Genomic DNA, 16,653 nt, shown 5'->3' on the forward strand with positions numbered 1-16,653 from the left:
TGCGTGCTGAGAGAGGGCTGCGGGGGGGGGACGCGGGTTAAGGGGGGGCTGCGCGGGGTAAGGGGGAGGGAGCGCTGAGAGGGGGCTGCGCGCTTTGGGGTTGCGCGGGGTGGGGCCTGCGCGCTGAGAGGGGGTTTGCGCGCTTTGGGGCTGCGCGGGGGGGGGCTGCGTGGTGGGGTAGGGGCTGAGCGGGGTGGGTGCGCGGGGTAAGGGGGGGTCTGCAGGGTAAGGGGGGGTATGTGGGGGGGTGCGCTCTTTGGGGCTGCGCGGAGTAAGGGGGAGGGAGCGCTGAGAGGGGGCTGCGCGGGGGGAGGTGCGCGCTTTGGGGTTGCGCGCTGAGAGGGGGTTTGCGCGCTTTGGGGCTGCGCGGGGGGGTGGGTGCGCGCTGAGAGGGGACGGCGCGGGGTAAGGGGGGGGTGTGCGTGCTGAGAGGGGGCTGCGGGGGGGTACGCGGGTTAAGGGGGGGTGCGCGCTTTTGGGCTGCGCGGGGTAAGGGGGAGGGAGCGCTGAGAGGGGGCTGCGCGGGGTAAAGGAGCGCTGAGAGGGGGCTGCGTGGTGGGGTAGGGGCTGAGCTCTTTGGGGCTGCGCGCTGAGAGGGGCTGCGCGGGTTGGGGGGCGCTGAGGGGGGAGCGGGCGGGCTGAGGGGGCTCGCGCTGAGGGGGCTCGCGCTGAGGGGGCTCGCGCTGAGGGGGCTCGCGCTGAGGGGGCTCGCGCTGAGGGGGCTCGCGCTGAGGGGGCTGCGCGCGCCTCAGGGGAATGGCGCCCGGGGGCTAAAGGGAGGTGAAGGCTGCGCGGTTTAGGGAACAGCCCGTGTTGCGGGGGGGGGGGGGTGTCAAAGGCGGGGCAGCGCTGAGGGAACCCGCAGTGGCTGCCCCTGTGCTCGGGGCAGGGAGGGAAGGGGTGTCCCCTGCTCCAACCCCGCTGTCTTCCCTCAGAACACATCCCTCCCCCCCCCAAGTCATTTCTCAGCCGCTTCGTCCCTCCTGAAAAAGTCCTAGAAGGGTTTGGGGTGAAGGGACCATGAAGGTCACCCAGCTCCAACCCCCTGCAGGGAAACCTTCAACCAGATCAGGTTGCTCAGAGCCCCATCCAACCCGGCCTTGAGTGTTTCCAGGGACAGGGCATTGCCTCTTGAGCAACCCCTGCCAGTGCCTTCCTCCCCTCAGAGTAAAAAACTACTAATTTTTACTATCTTTCAATATCTTAACTAACCTGATCCTGTGGAAGGTGTCCCTGCCCATGGCAGCGGGTTTGGAGCAGGATGATCTTTAAGGTACCTTCCAACCCAAACTATTCTATGATTCTATCTAAACTTCTCTTTTAGTTAAAACCATCACCCCTTCCTTGTCCTATTGCTACAGGCCCCACTGAGAAGTTTTCCCCCATCTTTCTTATAAGCCCCCTTTCAGTACTGAAAGGCCACAATGAGGTCTTGGAGTCTTCTCCAAACTGAACAATTCCAGCTCTCTTGGCCTCTCATCACGGGAGGTGTTCAAGGCCTTTGATCATTTTTGCGTTACGTATATAATCTGTATTTGTCCTGTGGATCTAAACCAGTCTGAGCATTCCAATTAAAACCAATCCACCAAACTGCTCATCATGTAGCAAAGGTTTCACAGCCGGAGCTCCTGATAAACTCATTTCTTAATAAGCAAGCAGTTGATAGAACTTTTAAATGTATGTATGCCACTGTTGAAAGACTTTATTACCACGTTCCCGCAAACTCTTTAAACCAGAATTTATTTTTTCTGTTTTACAGAGGGAAAGGCGAGGCACATAGAACTCCACGGCAAATCCATGGCACAGCTATGAAGATAAGTTCTGAAAAGGTGAGACTTGTGCCATGTCAGACTTGTGCGTCTGGAGAATTAAGAGGCATACACAAAACAAATCTTTTGGTATCAATTTCTAGTAAGAAAAACCTGATTTTAGCAGTAGCAATAATAGTGGACAGGGATACTTTTACTATTTACAGGCACGTGGATGGTCACACAGGAGCTGAATCCCTGCAATGCTACTTCCATTAGAAATGAAAAGCATTGGTCATTTTCTCTTGCATTTTTGACCTTATTTAGAAGTGAGAAAAACGTGGTACATGTTCTTTAACCTTTTTGCTTTGTTCTTCTCTTCCCATCTTTGATTTGCAACGTCGTTCATTTACTTATGCACTGTAAAGGTGAGAACAGTCTACACCAACCTAGGTCACTTAATACTCTTCATTTACATTGCGTTCTTTTGTAAAAGACATAGTTGAAGCATCCAAGAAAAAAAATCTTAACGACTTAAAGTCTTCAGAGGCATTCCTTGAAACCACCTTGTTACCCTGTAGATTTGATCTCATTCTCTTCTGAGGAAATAAATGGAGTTGTCTTCTTGTTATAAACAACTTTTGGTTGGATTTTTATCTACGGGGGCATCAAACCACCTCTGTGGGAGAATGCGTTTGACGTAGTCTTTCCATAAAAGCCTTCGCAGCTCTATCAATGACTCCATGGAGTGTTTGTCTCCTTTCTCTTTTATGGGTGACAGTACTACTGCACAGGATCCATTTGAGTGGAAGTCCAGCCTAGGTCAGCATTATAAACCACTGCTTTTTATTCAGTGTGCTTTAATTCTTAAAACCCCAGAAGACCTCATCACCACAATTGTCATTTTCTGTCTCCCACTGATGCCTTAGGCTGTCTGAGCACCGCATTGCAAAGCGATGAGTAACAACCATATTGTGATTTCATTACCACATTTTACTTGGGAGAAATGTTAACCATCACAAAGCAGTAATGTAACATTTCCTCCTCATCTCAAGCAAACATTCAAGTCTCTGTCATTTTGTTTCTATGGAATCGTAAACTTAAAAATATTTTGCATTGCTGCTCATAAGCTATGAAAAATGTTTATGTACAAAACCAAGATTGATTGTTCCCTGTTTCTTCTTGTTTCTGCACAAAATTATGGTTGAACTGTAACGTCATGGGTGACTACTACTGCACAAATACTACCTAGGTCTTAACTGTTGCCTAAAATCAGATTTCTCTAAAACAAACAAACAAACTACAAGAGACGCACAGCTGAGAAGGACTTTAAGTGCATTTCTAAATAATTGTATTAAAATAGACTCTTTGAACTCGCTGTTCCTCTGTTCTTCTGCCCATCAGTCCTATTCCTGTTTGTTGGGAGGGGCTTTGAAAGATACAACAACACTGAACTGTTGAGTTCATATTTCATCCAAGGAAACTGTACGGAAAAGGACCTGGCAAATCAGTAAAGAAATCTCATCCACTTTTCCAAACCACGCTCGTGTAATTTTAATCTTTGTATTTTTAAAATAAGCTTTGTTCCCTTTTGTATCAGGAAAAAAAAAAAAAGGTTTGTTAAATAGGAAAACATATGTTAAGGACCAAGCCTTCTCCTGCAACTAAAACATTAGGATTGTAGCAGCGTACCCTTTTCCCCTTTATGTTCCATTTCACAGCTCCATTCTGAGGTACAAACTAAACAGGATAAATTCTTTTATTTCCAACTCTAATTACTCATTATTACACACCTATATACTGCCACTCTAGAGTTAGCTGAAACAAAAAGAGTCAGTCATGCTTAATTAACTCTTCGAAATGCTCCAGGGAGTTCTCCTGAAATCCTGGTGGAGTTCAAAGCTGCGGTTGGATCCTAACTTCTGCTCAGTGCAGTTGCAGAAGGCTGCCAAAAGGGTGTAGTCCTGCACTCTTCCTTCACCTCCCCCCGCTCTCCTCTCCCTCCTGTCCATTACACCGGTCAAATGGCCACAGAGCTTCAGTGAACTCGCCTACTGAAAAAAAAGAACAACTTTTTTTTTTTTTTTTTTTCTTAATGGGTGAGTTTTCTGCTGGATCAGGTCACTGAACTGACTGACCCTGCACGGCGACTGCACCTAACAGGGGACATACATGATGCAAGAGAAAGGGAGCTGGCTTTCAGCAGGAGGCTGTTATTACTCCTAATTAGAAGTAACGTCAACCCATTCTCTGAATCATTTATGCATGAACACAATCGAAGCAGGTAGCGTTAGTCCAAGTCCCTTTCCAGAAAGCCCTGGGAAATCTGTACACTGTCACAAGGATACTCATATATTTTTTTTCCCTGCTAAGAATGTATTTATGTATTTTCTGTAGGAGGACTGAACAAGTTCACTGAGTACCATATGATTCATGTGATACGGTACTGACCACGCAAAGGTGCTACCCTCCGCATAGCAGCTTTTCTTAAACATATTTCCAGCTTCCCATGCAAATCATCACCAGCATTTTTTCCTGTGATTGTACCCAAACCAAAGCAGGTTACTGCAAAATGGAAATTGTGTTACATCTGCATTAAAACCCAACACATTAGAAGTAGTGGTTGCCAAAGGCAAATAAAGGTTTGTCTGCAGTCCAAAGCAGCAAGGAAGTTAAGGCAGGCATCTCTGCAAATCTCATCTGAAGTACAGCTTAAGGTTGAGTTGGTGGAATTTCTGCAGAGGAAAGATTTTGATCTGTCAAACTATAATTTTTAACTTCCTTCATAAATGAAATTGTTAAATATCTACTCTTCCGTCTTAACCCAAGGTGACATATGGACTAGTAGATGTTACAGCATAAAATGCACTTCAAAAAATCTTTTAAGATTATTTCATTCATTCATTATTTCATTCTCTTCAATCCAATGGGAAATAACTATATATGAAAGTTCAGTAGGGGTGAAACAAACCCATTTCTTCCTAAAGCCTTCCACAGCACTCTAGTTCTTACTTTAGCAAGAGCTCTGCAGTACAAATTTAATTAAATAACAGCTCCTGGTTACAAGCTAACAAGGTCAGGATCCAGCACATGGTCATGATTAGATCTTGAATAATTTAAGTTACATTAACATCCAGCAAAAGTTTGAGTGGGGTTTTTTTGTTTGGATTTTTTGATTAATTCAGTTCAGACCAGCCCCTTTCTTGACAATCGCCACTCTCTTTTCACAGCATTTAAACATGAAGCATTTTTCCCCCTATTTTTGACTGAAGAAATCCAGCCTTGCGGGCTGTCGGGTGCCAAGCGCTGCCTGACAGGGCCCAGCTCCAGGCACTGCTGGAAACCTGCGGCTTGACCTGCTCAGAGGGGAAACGAGCCGGAACACTCATCTGCCAGCACTTAACACATGTCCTCAAGCACACAAGTTTAATATTGCTTCTCAATGTCTTTATCCTATCTAATGCAGCTGTGGATATTGTCATCTTCCACATCCTAACCCCCCTCCTCTTTCTTATTTTTCCAGTTCTTTTAAGTTTTAGGTTTTATTTTTTTTATTAATACACAGATTACATTATTATTTCAATGGTAAAATGAATTACAGTTCGCTAAGCATAATTTCTGTCTTGAGGTTAAAAATATGTTTTATATTATTCGGAGATCTATAGATTAAAATTGTGATATATCTGAAACATTTACTTTCAGGCTTCAATAATGTGCTCTGGTGTTTGTAGGTGTATGTGATTAATACAGTCGACAGTGGGTTTGTTTGATAAACCAAGAGTCTCAGATTGTTCATGTCCCAAGAAAAAAAAGGATTTAGAAAAATGAGTTGATTTTCTTTTATATCTCTCTCCGTCCTCTTTGGTGGACTTGAATGGATTATGTGTTTTTTGTCTGATGATTCTCTAGTAACATCCATTTATCTTGTACAAGTATGCTGGCCTCAATCCTACAGATGTACACATGCATTTAATTTTAAGATTGAGTAATCTTGGCTGAAAGGTCAACATACACACAGAGCTCAGGATTATGGATTAATAATGCACTTGCTATAATAGACATCTGGAATCCACACTTCAATAGACAGCCTATACAATACTCCTATATGATAATCAGGTTCAACTACCTGCAAACAGGGAGACGTTAGAGGAAGGTTACATGATTTTTCAAGATTCTGCAAACAGTTACTGGCAGATGTAGGAAGAGAAGCTCACTGCCTTAAATCCCAAGTCAGAACCGTGTCCTCTCCTGCTTTTATCCACATGTCATGGTTCATTAAAATATCAATATTTCCCAAGAGGTGACTGATGAGGCCCACAAAGTTGAATTTTGTGTTTTATCTTTGGCATAATATCTAATACATCTCATGTAGCACCTAAGAAGTAATCGGTTGGGTATGCAGCAGGGAACTGGATGCTATAGGAATGTGTTCCTATTGGTTGAAGCAGACAGGAACAGTAAAAATGCCCTATTTTAATAAAAGTTTAAGTCTCCATTTAACTGATCTGGAAAATAAAGCCACAGAAAGACAGTTTGACATTTGCTTCTCAGATTTGTACTGGTTGGATCAGAGCGCTCCCAGATTTTGCTGGCCCGGGAGACAACAGCGAACAAGTACCGTACTGAAGGTAGAAACACATTTATTTTCCACATCATCTCAAAAGCTGCAAAAAGCAAACCTGAGGAGCACTGTCAAAGCCATCAGCCCCCAGCCCCGCGTCTGGGGAGGTAAAGAGGTAAAGGATGTCGCTTCCGAGAGGAGCCACGCTTTGCATCCTGGAGGCTGCTCAAAGCCTCCACTCCCACCCCGCTGTTTGCTCAGCATCAATTCAGAGTTGATGTGGATCGGTGTCCCCAGTGTTCGCTCAGCATCAATTCGGAGTTGTGGATCGGTGGTGTAGAGCCAAGACCCTCTGGTAGCCTTAGAACTCCTGCCATACTTCAGGTTTTTGTATCAGTAGCTACTTCATACGATTTTTACCGACTTTTTCATGCGATTTCCAGCTACCTCTTGTGTCACAAAAAGCCATTTTGCTTTATTTCACGCAGAATAACCGAGCATCGCTGTTAGAACCCGTTCTGAGCGGACAGGCACCGGTGCAGACCTCGGGGCTCCCCCTGTGCGCCCCACGGACACGTGGAGCAGCCAAACAGCCTCCATCAGCGCTCTCACCTCAACCCCCTACCTCCCCCCGAGCCCGCGTGCTGTAAGATGATTTCCAAGCGTTAATTCGCTAAAATTAACCCTCCACAACCGCGTGATTCAAACGGGAGGCGGGGCGCTTACCCCGCAAATCCAACTCCCCCACCAAATCCAACCCCCCCCTTCCTATTTCAGCACAACCGCTCAACTTTTGGGGCTCGATACCCTCCGGGCAGGGACCCCCCTGTCCGCCGGGCGCCTGCGTGCTGTGACCCGGCCCCCGGGCAGCCGGTTCCCCCCCCTCCTCAACCCAGACCCTGTTTACGTTCCGGGCGCTGCGACGCCTGCGCCCGCTCCGCTCGCAGAGCCTGAACATGGTGCCTTAGGACTTTGCGCCGCCGTCCCTCTGCTCTTCCCTCCCCCTTCATCCCACCCCCCTCCAAAAAAAAAAAAAAAAAAGAAAAAAGAAAAAAAAAAGAGGGGAAAAAAAAAGTGCTGGTGCAAAATTGCAAAACTTTAGCGAGATCTGGATGGCTTTTGCTTTTTCCTCCTCCCCCATTTGGGCCAAAAATGCAGGACAGGAACTGTTGACAATTAAGTGATGAAACTCTCCAAAAAATGGAGGCAGAGAAAGACTCTGGAAGAAGATTGGTGTGTAGCTGGCTTCTGTCTATTTCCTATTTGTGCCTTTTAATTGATTTTGCTTAATTGTTTGCCAAGGGAGAAATGCATGTAAAGCGGAGGCAGCGGAGCGACTTAGTTCGCAAGAGAGCAGCTTAGGCAGCGGGAAGGGGGTGGAATTGAACCGAGGGGAAGGGGAGGGTGGGACGATAAGGGACGATAATCTAATTTTTTTTTTTTTTTTTTTCCTCCTGTGGGGAAGGGTTCGCGGGCGCGGGGCTGGGAGCGGGGTCCCCCCTTCCCAAACCACCCCTGGGATCCTACCTTTTGTCCTTGGCCGGCCGGGGGGGGGGGACCCCGGGGAGCATCCCCGGGGCTGACTTGGACACCCCCCCATCCCTTTTTCTCCCCGCGGTGGGGGCTGCGCATCCCTCGCGGTTACATAAAACGAGCTGTTTTTTAAACCGCGGCTTCCGGTGTGACTATGGAAACACGGATTATGTAAATACCCAAACCTGGATGCTCTGCATCACAGTAAATCATTCCCTTCCCAAACCCCGGGGAATTGTATTCAGGTGCAAAAAAAATAATAATAAAAAAATACAAACTCCAAAAATATCAATGATGCTGTGGCTCCCGAGCCGCCGTTCACGGGTTTTTGCGGGGTCGGGGCTGTAGGTTGTGAATTTTGGGCGAGTTGCGCCTGGCTCCGGCTCGCCCCTCAGCGCCGGCTCCCGCACAGCAGCCCCAGTGGTTTTCCCGCAGCCAAACACCTGTTATTCCCAGTTCCGTGTCCCGGCATGGAAAAGGTTGTTCGTGCGGCTGTGTTGTAGCTCGTTTGGGTTCAGGTTTCCTTCATTTCGCGTCGTGCCAGCTAATTATTTCCCCCAGAACGCGTTTATCGCGTCCCGCATCAGCCGTGCGCTTCCCTCCCTCCCTCCCCCCCAACTTTCAGGTTTGTTTTCTTTCCGGACAACGCGTTTTTTTTGTTGTTTTGTTTGTTTGCTTCTTTTCCAGCGATCCATTGGCAGGAGGCGATACGATGAGAACGAGGACCCCTCGGACGTGGAGGAAATCGTCAGCATCAGGAGTTTCAATTTGGAAGAGAAATTAAAGAGTAAAACTTATCGCGGGGATTTCGTCCACGCCATGGACGGGAAAGGTAACGTTTCGCTTGGAAAGAGGAGCGGGGGCTGCCCGGGATCGCTCCCCGTTCCCACGTGCAGCTCCGCGCCTCCTTTCGTATTTCGCGCTGCCCCGGTGACGCCGAGGAGGGCTGGGGGGATGCTGATGCTGCCCCTTGTCTCCCCCCCCTCCAACTCCTCCTGCTTGGGAGCCCTGGCGGCTCCCCCACCTCCCTGGGCCCCGCTGCCCTGACCCCAGCCCGGCACAGGGATGCTGAGGAATTAGCTCCCGGCGATGCAGAGATGCAGAACCCCCAGCCCCCGCTCGGCCGGAGGGGATTCCTGCTCCCCCTCCGCCTCCTTTTCCAAAAGGGTGCGATTGATGAGCCCCTTCGCCGGGGTCGGGGGCTTTAAAGTCAGTAACTTCTTTGTGTTTCCATCATATATTGAATTACCGCGCTCCCCTCCCCGGGGTTTGCTTAGGTGACTTAAATTACGGAGCGGTAAGCAGAGCCTGGCAGGAAGGAAAACGGGACAGGGTTGCCCGGGAATCAGAGATTTACAAGTCACCTTTATTGACTTAATTTACTTATTGTTGAAACGGATCCCGAATCCCAGATGGCTGTACCCAAAACCCGGCCGGAGGGGGACTCCCTGTCCGAGCCTCTTCTCAGGGACGAGGAGTCCGGGCTGTAATCCTCCCGAAATGCCTATAGCTGTGGAGCCACTAATCTAGTTTAGGAAACTTCCTTTTCTCCCCTAGGCTTAGTTTTGCAGGAGCGTTTTAAGCTCCTTTTAGAAAAGTTAATGTGGTGGAGAAATTAAATACCTATCTTACTTAGGAAGGTATTTGTTTAGGAGATAAGCTCAACCCTGACCCCTCTTCCTCCAAACAAAACAAAAACACTTTTTTTTTTTTTTAGCTGGAAAATGTTAATTAATTTTCCAGAAAATGATTGCGTTCTGCCCTCATCTTTCAAATACTCCAGTGGTTGCCATTGCTACATGCGAACACAATCCTCAGCTCCCCTCTCTCAGCAGCTCTGAAATCTTTGGGAAGCTTTCTCCTTTCCGGGGAACTTGAAAATAAATGAGTCTTTTGTGATTTTGTTGTGGTCTGTGTCTGCTTTGTTCAACCCCACAAGGGATTTAAATGCTTTGTTGGGGCATTAGGAAGAAAGAGTTTGCCTTCCTATTTACTCTGTTTTTATTTTTAACTATTGGCTTATTTTTTCTATAAATCCAAGAGCTGAATCTCAGCAAAACAATGGCAGTGGTTAGCGAGACTACAAAAGTCAGTTTATGTGAACGCATGAAATTGCTTGAGCAAAACATTTATTTATTTCCTATGTCCTTGCCTTTATTTTTAACGATAGCTCTTTCATTTTATTTTGCGGGGAATGGGAATTGGAGGTTTTCCTTGGGATGCTGCAAGGCAGGGCTGTGATTTTTGGCCTGAGCGCAGTTGCCAGAGCTACTTGGTCCCTGGCCTGCCAGGCTCTGCCTCTGCTTCTCCCACCGATGAGATTCTTGATGTTTGTTGACTTTGTCTTGGATGAGTGTGTCCTTAAGAAAAACCCACAACAACTGTGGTTTATTTATGTCCTTACCTGAAACTAGAACAGTTTTAACAGGAGCACATGTGAGAAACAAAGATTTCTCCAGTACAGAAATACTTATTTGGTGACCTTAGTTGAACGGAATATTCATTATGCTTATTCTGAGACTAGTAGTAATACAGTTTCTGTAATATTTATGTTTTTGTAAATGGGTAATTACTGTGCTCTGGTTTGGTTACTTTCAGTAGGATTATTATATCCCTGCTTGTCATAGTTGCTAGCTGAATACAGCCAGGATAAAGTTGTAAAAATAGAGGGAGATATATCTTCAGGCATGGGAGCTTGGCCACTATTTCCTTCAGTGTAGTTTTTTATAGGAGAGAAGCATCACCATTATGAGCTGAGTCTGAGGTTCTCGTGCTCTCCCAGGAAGCACGTACCTTGCTGGCTGAATCTTGGGAAGCTAATGTACTTATGTGCTTGTGTACTTTATGGCTGGACTCGATGATCCGATGGGTCTTTTCCAACCTGGTGATTCCATGATTCTGTTATACTTGTGTGTACCTGAATATAGCACTTAAAGTGCATTGTGTATTTGGCTGTAAGTAGAGTACTTGTAGTGCTGAGGAGTCAAACTGTTTTCCAGTTTAAGGTAATGTGTGGGTGCTATATAAACATCATTTTTTCCTATAAGAAAGCAGAAAGGGCAGAACCACAGGAAAAGCACATGGCCACTGCAGGAATTGCTTCTTTCCCTCTTGCAGAAGGCTCCAAATGTGCTGGGGGGGGTCGTAGGCAGGGCTCACCCAAACTTGTAATGTTCTTTCTAATCCCCAAAGCACTGCTATTGTATCAGCCCCTTGCACAGAGAAATCCCCTGTAAGGCCAGTGCTGTGTAATCCTCGGAGTGAAGCAACAAGGTGATGCTGGTCAGTGTTAACATAACAAACTTGTTTCATTTTCAGTTTGCTGTGTTACTCTAACTCCCACGGAAAACCTGCCTTTTTCAGCATCTCCCCTAGTGCCAGCAGCAGTCTAAGATTTCAGCTCCTGCAGATACCTCTCTGAGTAATTAAAAAAAGAAAAAGCACTCTTGAAAGTCATAGTAACCCTCACATAAAAAGAAAATGAGGTGTTCACAGCAACAGGGCTTTCTGCTCTACTTGGATAATGCTCATAAGAAAACATGTTTTTTCCTAAGTAGAATTGTATGGCTTGAAATGCATGAACTTAAACATCCAGTTTAAACTACACATTTGCCCCCAGAGTACAGGGCTGATTTGCAGTTATTTAGTTAGGATTATAGTTTAACTGTTAATTTGCTATTGCACGACAGCCTGAGTGTTTCAACCCAGACCTTAATTGACAAACTCTTTCTGGGTTCTATTTTATGCGCATCAGTGAACAGGAAAAATAGCGAGTAGCTGGGAGAGCATTGTCTGTCATTTGGTTTCCGGTTTGGACCTAAAATATGCGTTCTCTTTATATTTTTTCTTTAAGTGATAGTGGAGTTATTTGGTAGGAAAATGGAAGTGGGGATCATTTAAAAAAAATGCAATGTGAGGTGCCAATGCCATTGTAAATGATTTTGGATTTTTTTTTTTATTCTTTATTCAAACAGATTTTACTTTTGAGTATGTGCAAAGAGAAGCTCTCAGAGTTCCCCTTATCTTCAGGAATAAGGATGGACTGGGAATTAAGTAAGTTACAACCAAATCTTGATGATTAATAAATGCTTTTATAAAATAACCGTTATGCTTTCCACTTGTACGTGATATTGCTTTTGATGATCTTAAAATGTATTGCAATTGGTAAGCCTGTCAGCACCCTTGAGAAGAGAAGTGATTATTTATAAACAAGCAGATAATGAGGTCTATAAAAGTTAAATGCATACAGTGTGATACTGCACAACCAAAAAATAAGTCAATGATGAAAGTTAGGAATAAAATACAAAGACTCTTGCATCCAATCCATGCTGTTATGACCGAACAACCTCCCTTCAGATTTGACCTCTCAATTGTTTTGTCATTTTCGGTTATAATCGTGTGTCTACAGACAGTTATAGCTTTGTAAATATTCAGTAGTATCTAGTTAAAATGCGGCATTATTAGAGGCTTTATGAGGTTGCATTTTGTTAATATCCAGTCATAAAGGATTTGGTATTTTAATAAGTGAATCCTGCAAGTTTCTTTGTAAAAGTGACAGTGTCTATGAGAAAAATATTAAAATTATATACTTCATCAGCCACAAAATCCATAGTTTAGATAAATGTTGGAAATTAGGACTGTGTAACTGATTGTATTTAAAATATGGAATATTAATTTTGTGAAAGCACAGTCACTTTGCTCAGTTTCAGCTGGACACTTCAAAGTTAGGTGAGGAATTGGGACTCAGGAGTCCCAATGTAACTTTAGGAGAGAAGGAGGAAAAAAGAGTTTGGGGTATTTGACAAGCATATGTCCTTTACTAATAGGAGCAAATAGGAGCTGTTGTGATGCTTCTCACAATGTAATAGAGGTTTTATATGTTGAACTCTGAACAAGTGCATAGTAGGTACTCAGTAGTTACAGTAATGTTTATTTTGTCGTACTGTTGTGCTGTACTGGATTTTTTTTTCCTTTGGTTAAGCCCAGTTATTTCTCTGCGTAGTCCTGGATGCACAGTCCAGTTTCTTATTAAAAAAAACACGTATAATAAGACGTTATAAGAGATGGGTGATGAGTACTGCAGTCTGGGCCTCGTGTGTTTCCTCTGGCTGCCTGTAGCAAACAGTGGTACTTCCAGAACTCGCTGTTGTGCTGTAGATGTTGCAGAGGATCCTTCACAAAAACACCTTGTTTCTTGGTGTCTGTAACCACAAGATGTAGTATCTTTTTCTTCTTAGTGGCTCGTTATTCAAGATTCTTTAATAAGGCAATTTCACCTTAGACAATTCGACATCCAAATCTCAGCTCACGCATCATCGTTGCTTTCACTATTGTTCCTGTGCCCAAAATCTGGCGAGCTGCCACCTGGCACAAACCTCCAGTTTCGGTTTCCCTGAAGCCTTCTAGTGTGGTACTGCCTTTGGAGACTGGTCTTTGGTCTTGATCCAGAGGTTCAGAGACTCCTCAAGCTAATGGGATGATGAAAAGAGTAATATGGGTTTTTTTTGTGTCCTATGTTGGCTTGTTTTTCTTCAAGTTATGTTGGTTTTGGATGCATTTGCAGCCAGCCTTCCTATTCCTCATCCTGGAAGTAGTCAGTAATTTTTTGTTAAGGCTTCGCACAAGGGAGGGCTTTGGCCATGTACCTGTCCCTGCAGTGGTTACGTGCCGTGTGTACAGATGGGTCAGGTTCCAGATCTACGTCTGTGCTTTCCCAAGGCAAAAAGAAAAAAACGCCTGGCCTCAAATGCTTGTGCGTACGCAGACATGTACAGCACGAACCCTCATAGATAACCACACCTCAAAGAAGAGCATTGAAAAGAAGGTACCTTTCTTGGTAAGCATTATCAAAGCAGTCATAAGCAACAGTTTTTGAACGTGCATCAGAAGTGAAGAAGCAACAGGACCAAAAGCTGCATGCCTTCATTTTCAGTTGGAGTTGTGCACCTCTGGCCGTTAGGGTAATGGATCTTCTGAGTACTAGACTGGGTTGTGAAGAGGTGGAAGAGGAGTAAATGCAAATCCACAGCAAGAGCTTGCCCAGCTCTATGTCACACACTAATGCTTTGGATAGTGAAGGAGAAATACGCGTTTCAGTTTGCTGTGATGAGCTTAAAATAGTCTGAGCAGGCAGGCTTGGCTAGCCAGCTTTGCAGTTTGCTACTGACTGCCAGTGTCGTTCTGATGCTGTTCTCACATCTTTGCTGCTTTCTAGGGCTGTTTCCCTTTCTCCCTTTTGTGAACCATCCCACATCTTGTGCAACTTTTTCCTTTAGCTGAATTTCACTGCCAGAGAAGAGGGTATAAATACTGAAGCTTTTCTTCTTTTGAGGATATTTTTGATGAATTAGTATGCTGACAAAAGTAAGAGCAAATTTTATCTGATATGTGAGCTTTAGATGGTTCCTGCATGGAATCAATGCAGTCTTCCTATTCACAGTTAGTTGGGTGAATTGTTTTTATGTTTCCATTTCTCTTCTGGATCCTTGAATACTGGCTGCTCTGGGGGATTAAAAAAACTACAATTTGTAGATCATTAATCTCTTATAGGAACATTAAACATTCTAATATTTTTTATTCAAATGAGCATGACTTATTAGTTTGAAAAGATGTTTTAAAGGGATTGTACACACTTGGGCATAAATGCCACTAGAGCGAAAGAAGGTTGGAAAAAATTTATGTGTATTTTCAGTGACAGAAGTGAAATGCGTGAGCAAACTTTCCTATTTGGCACTCTACAGGATAACATGATTTAATTTAATTTACATTTCACTTCTTACTTGTATCTATCTAAAGGAGCTGGCATGCAGTATGAGAGTTTTGTGGATGCGTAGATACGTAAATGCTGTGTGCATTTTATTCCAGCAAGATGAAAATAGTATTGACACCTGCCTAACAGGTCTGAAATCTTGAGAACCTTTAGTCTCATCACCCTGACATTTACTGCTTGAAATGAGTGGTGTGATCCACCGTCTTCTGTCTCTAGAGTGGGACTGGGCAGTTTGCCTTTAGATCCGAGTCATTTGCTGGTGACACTCGGGAACCTTACGTTCCACTTCAGGCTCTGGAGGAAATGATGCTTCACTGGGTCTTTTCTAGCATCCCTTGTCCAGAGGAGGCCATACGGACATGGCACATTAGGTGACCCACATATATGTAGGGTGACTTTTGAGGTACAGTCTACAAAATATATGATACAAGATGATTTTTAGACTTCTAACATTTTGAATAACTGACAGTATGTGCTTCCACTTCTGTTTGCTGTTAAGCAGTCAGCTTGCCTGTCTGTAGCTGGCAGATGTACAAAGCAGAGCTGAACAGTTTGGTTCCTACACTTGGAGATACTCTGAAATATCAAGGAATGAGATGAATGAGGGAAAATTATAATAATGAAATGCTTTCCTGTACGTTTCTGACTGTTGTGAGCTGTTCCCTGCCTGCGTGGCAGACTTGTCCTGCTTCTTGTCTTAGCAGAGAGGAGCTGTTTTGCTCAGAGGGTTCTTTGACTATTTCCAGGATTGTAACTTGGAGAGAGAAGGCTGTTTGGAGAGATGTTGTCTCTTTTATCAGAACAGCGGTCGTCTTGCATTGTGTTGTGGTTAATCAGATGTGTATGCTGGCCAGAGCTCCTCCTCAGTAGGACTGGAAGAGGAGACTTTTCCAGCAAATCCTTAAGCATTTAGCCAAATGCAGGTTTGCACCAGTGCACACCGAGGTGTTTGCATTTCTTTTCTGTTTGAGACAAAGGGATTTGTATGTAAGAGAAGGCTGAAAATCTCAAATGTAGTCAGTCATATTTTGGTGTTAAGACAAGTCACCCCTCTATTCCTCACCTATTTTTTTATGCTATGTGAAATCTTTGGAAGCATTCTTAATGCTTTTACACAAGATGTGTTTGCCTGAAAAATGAAATGCCTAACAATGTGTGTGAGGGGGGGAAATCTCTGCTTGTTTTTTGCATTGTTGCTATTCTGGATTTATATGCAGGGGAAAAAAAAATGAACCAGCACTTTCTGATTAATTTATGACTTTTCACATTCAAGAAAACAATTTCTTTTTTGGCCATGGTAGTGCTGCAGCAAACAAGCTAGGAGTGAGTGCGGCGATTGTGATGGGTGGGGCTGGAGATGAAGTTCAGTCATTTATGGTCTCAGCAGCCTGCAGGATGCGTTTGAATTAAAGCTGAACCTCACAAGGCAACCCAGCTACACAAAAGGGGTTCTGGTACTTGAAACCTCCTGTGTTCAGGCCCGAAATCCTTCTCTTGGTGTACCCTAACGTGTCATACATCCTGAGACTGCAGAGGAAAAGACAAGGATATGCCAGACATGCTCTCCAAAGACCTAAACGTAATTTTTGTTGTTAGGGAGGACTGTATTCTTCCAGTTTGAGTAATGTTTATTGTTAGCTGCTGGAGCACTTGGAAAGAGTGAATTTGCTTTTATGCATCTGTATTAGGATTGTTATCTATCTTGGTGTTTGATTTTTATTTTGATTTATACAAATGCAGGAAAGATTGCCCATCTAGTGGATCTACATGCCTGACAAAATACAGGCAAGCTGTGGCATTGGAAAATAAACCTGGCATGTTCTTGTTGCCATCAAATAAATAGTTCCTCCTTCCTTTACTTCTGACTTTTTAGTGCTCGGATAAAAAGATAAGCTCTGAATGAACCCTGAAGGTCAGTAGATTCAGGCTGTTTCATTCCAGTGAGGGAGTGAATTCCAAAGCTGTGGGGCCCTTGCGGCTAAATGCAAAGATGTGAAGGTTGGCGGAGAACTAACAAAAGATACTGTCCAGCCTCTGCATCC

General features: G+C 44.6%; 1 protein-coding gene across 9 annotated transcripts in view; it reads left to right on the forward strand.

Moving 5' to 3' along the window:
- The first annotated feature begins 1,186 nt into the window (after positions 1-1,186).
- Positions 1,187-16,653, forward strand: part of KDM2B (lysine demethylase 2B) — a 115,307-nt gene continuing 99,840 nt past the window's right edge. For 2 of the 9 annotated variants that reach the window (XM_069870953.1, XM_069870954.1), the window contains exons 1-3: positions 1,751-1,829; positions 8,530-8,674; positions 11,817-11,895. In XM_069870953.1, the coding sequence (XP_069727054.1) occupies positions 1,809-1,829; positions 8,530-8,674; positions 11,817-11,895 (245 nt within the window). In that variant the 5' untranslated portion in view covers positions 1,751-1,808. Of the gene's footprint in view, positions 1,274-1,750; positions 1,830-7,383; positions 7,543-8,179; positions 8,322-8,529; positions 8,675-11,816; positions 11,896-16,653 lie in introns of those variants that run through there. The other 7 variants (XM_069870949.1, XM_069870950.1, XM_069870951.1 and 4 more) reach the window with 6 other exon arrangements.

The sequence above is a fragment of the Phaenicophaeus curvirostris genome, chromosome 17 (genome assembly GCF_032191515.1).
Source record: "Phaenicophaeus curvirostris isolate KB17595 chromosome 17, BPBGC_Pcur_1.0, whole genome shotgun sequence".
Lineage (NCBI taxonomy): Eukaryota > Metazoa > Chordata > Aves > Cuculiformes > Cuculidae > Phaenicophaeus > Phaenicophaeus curvirostris.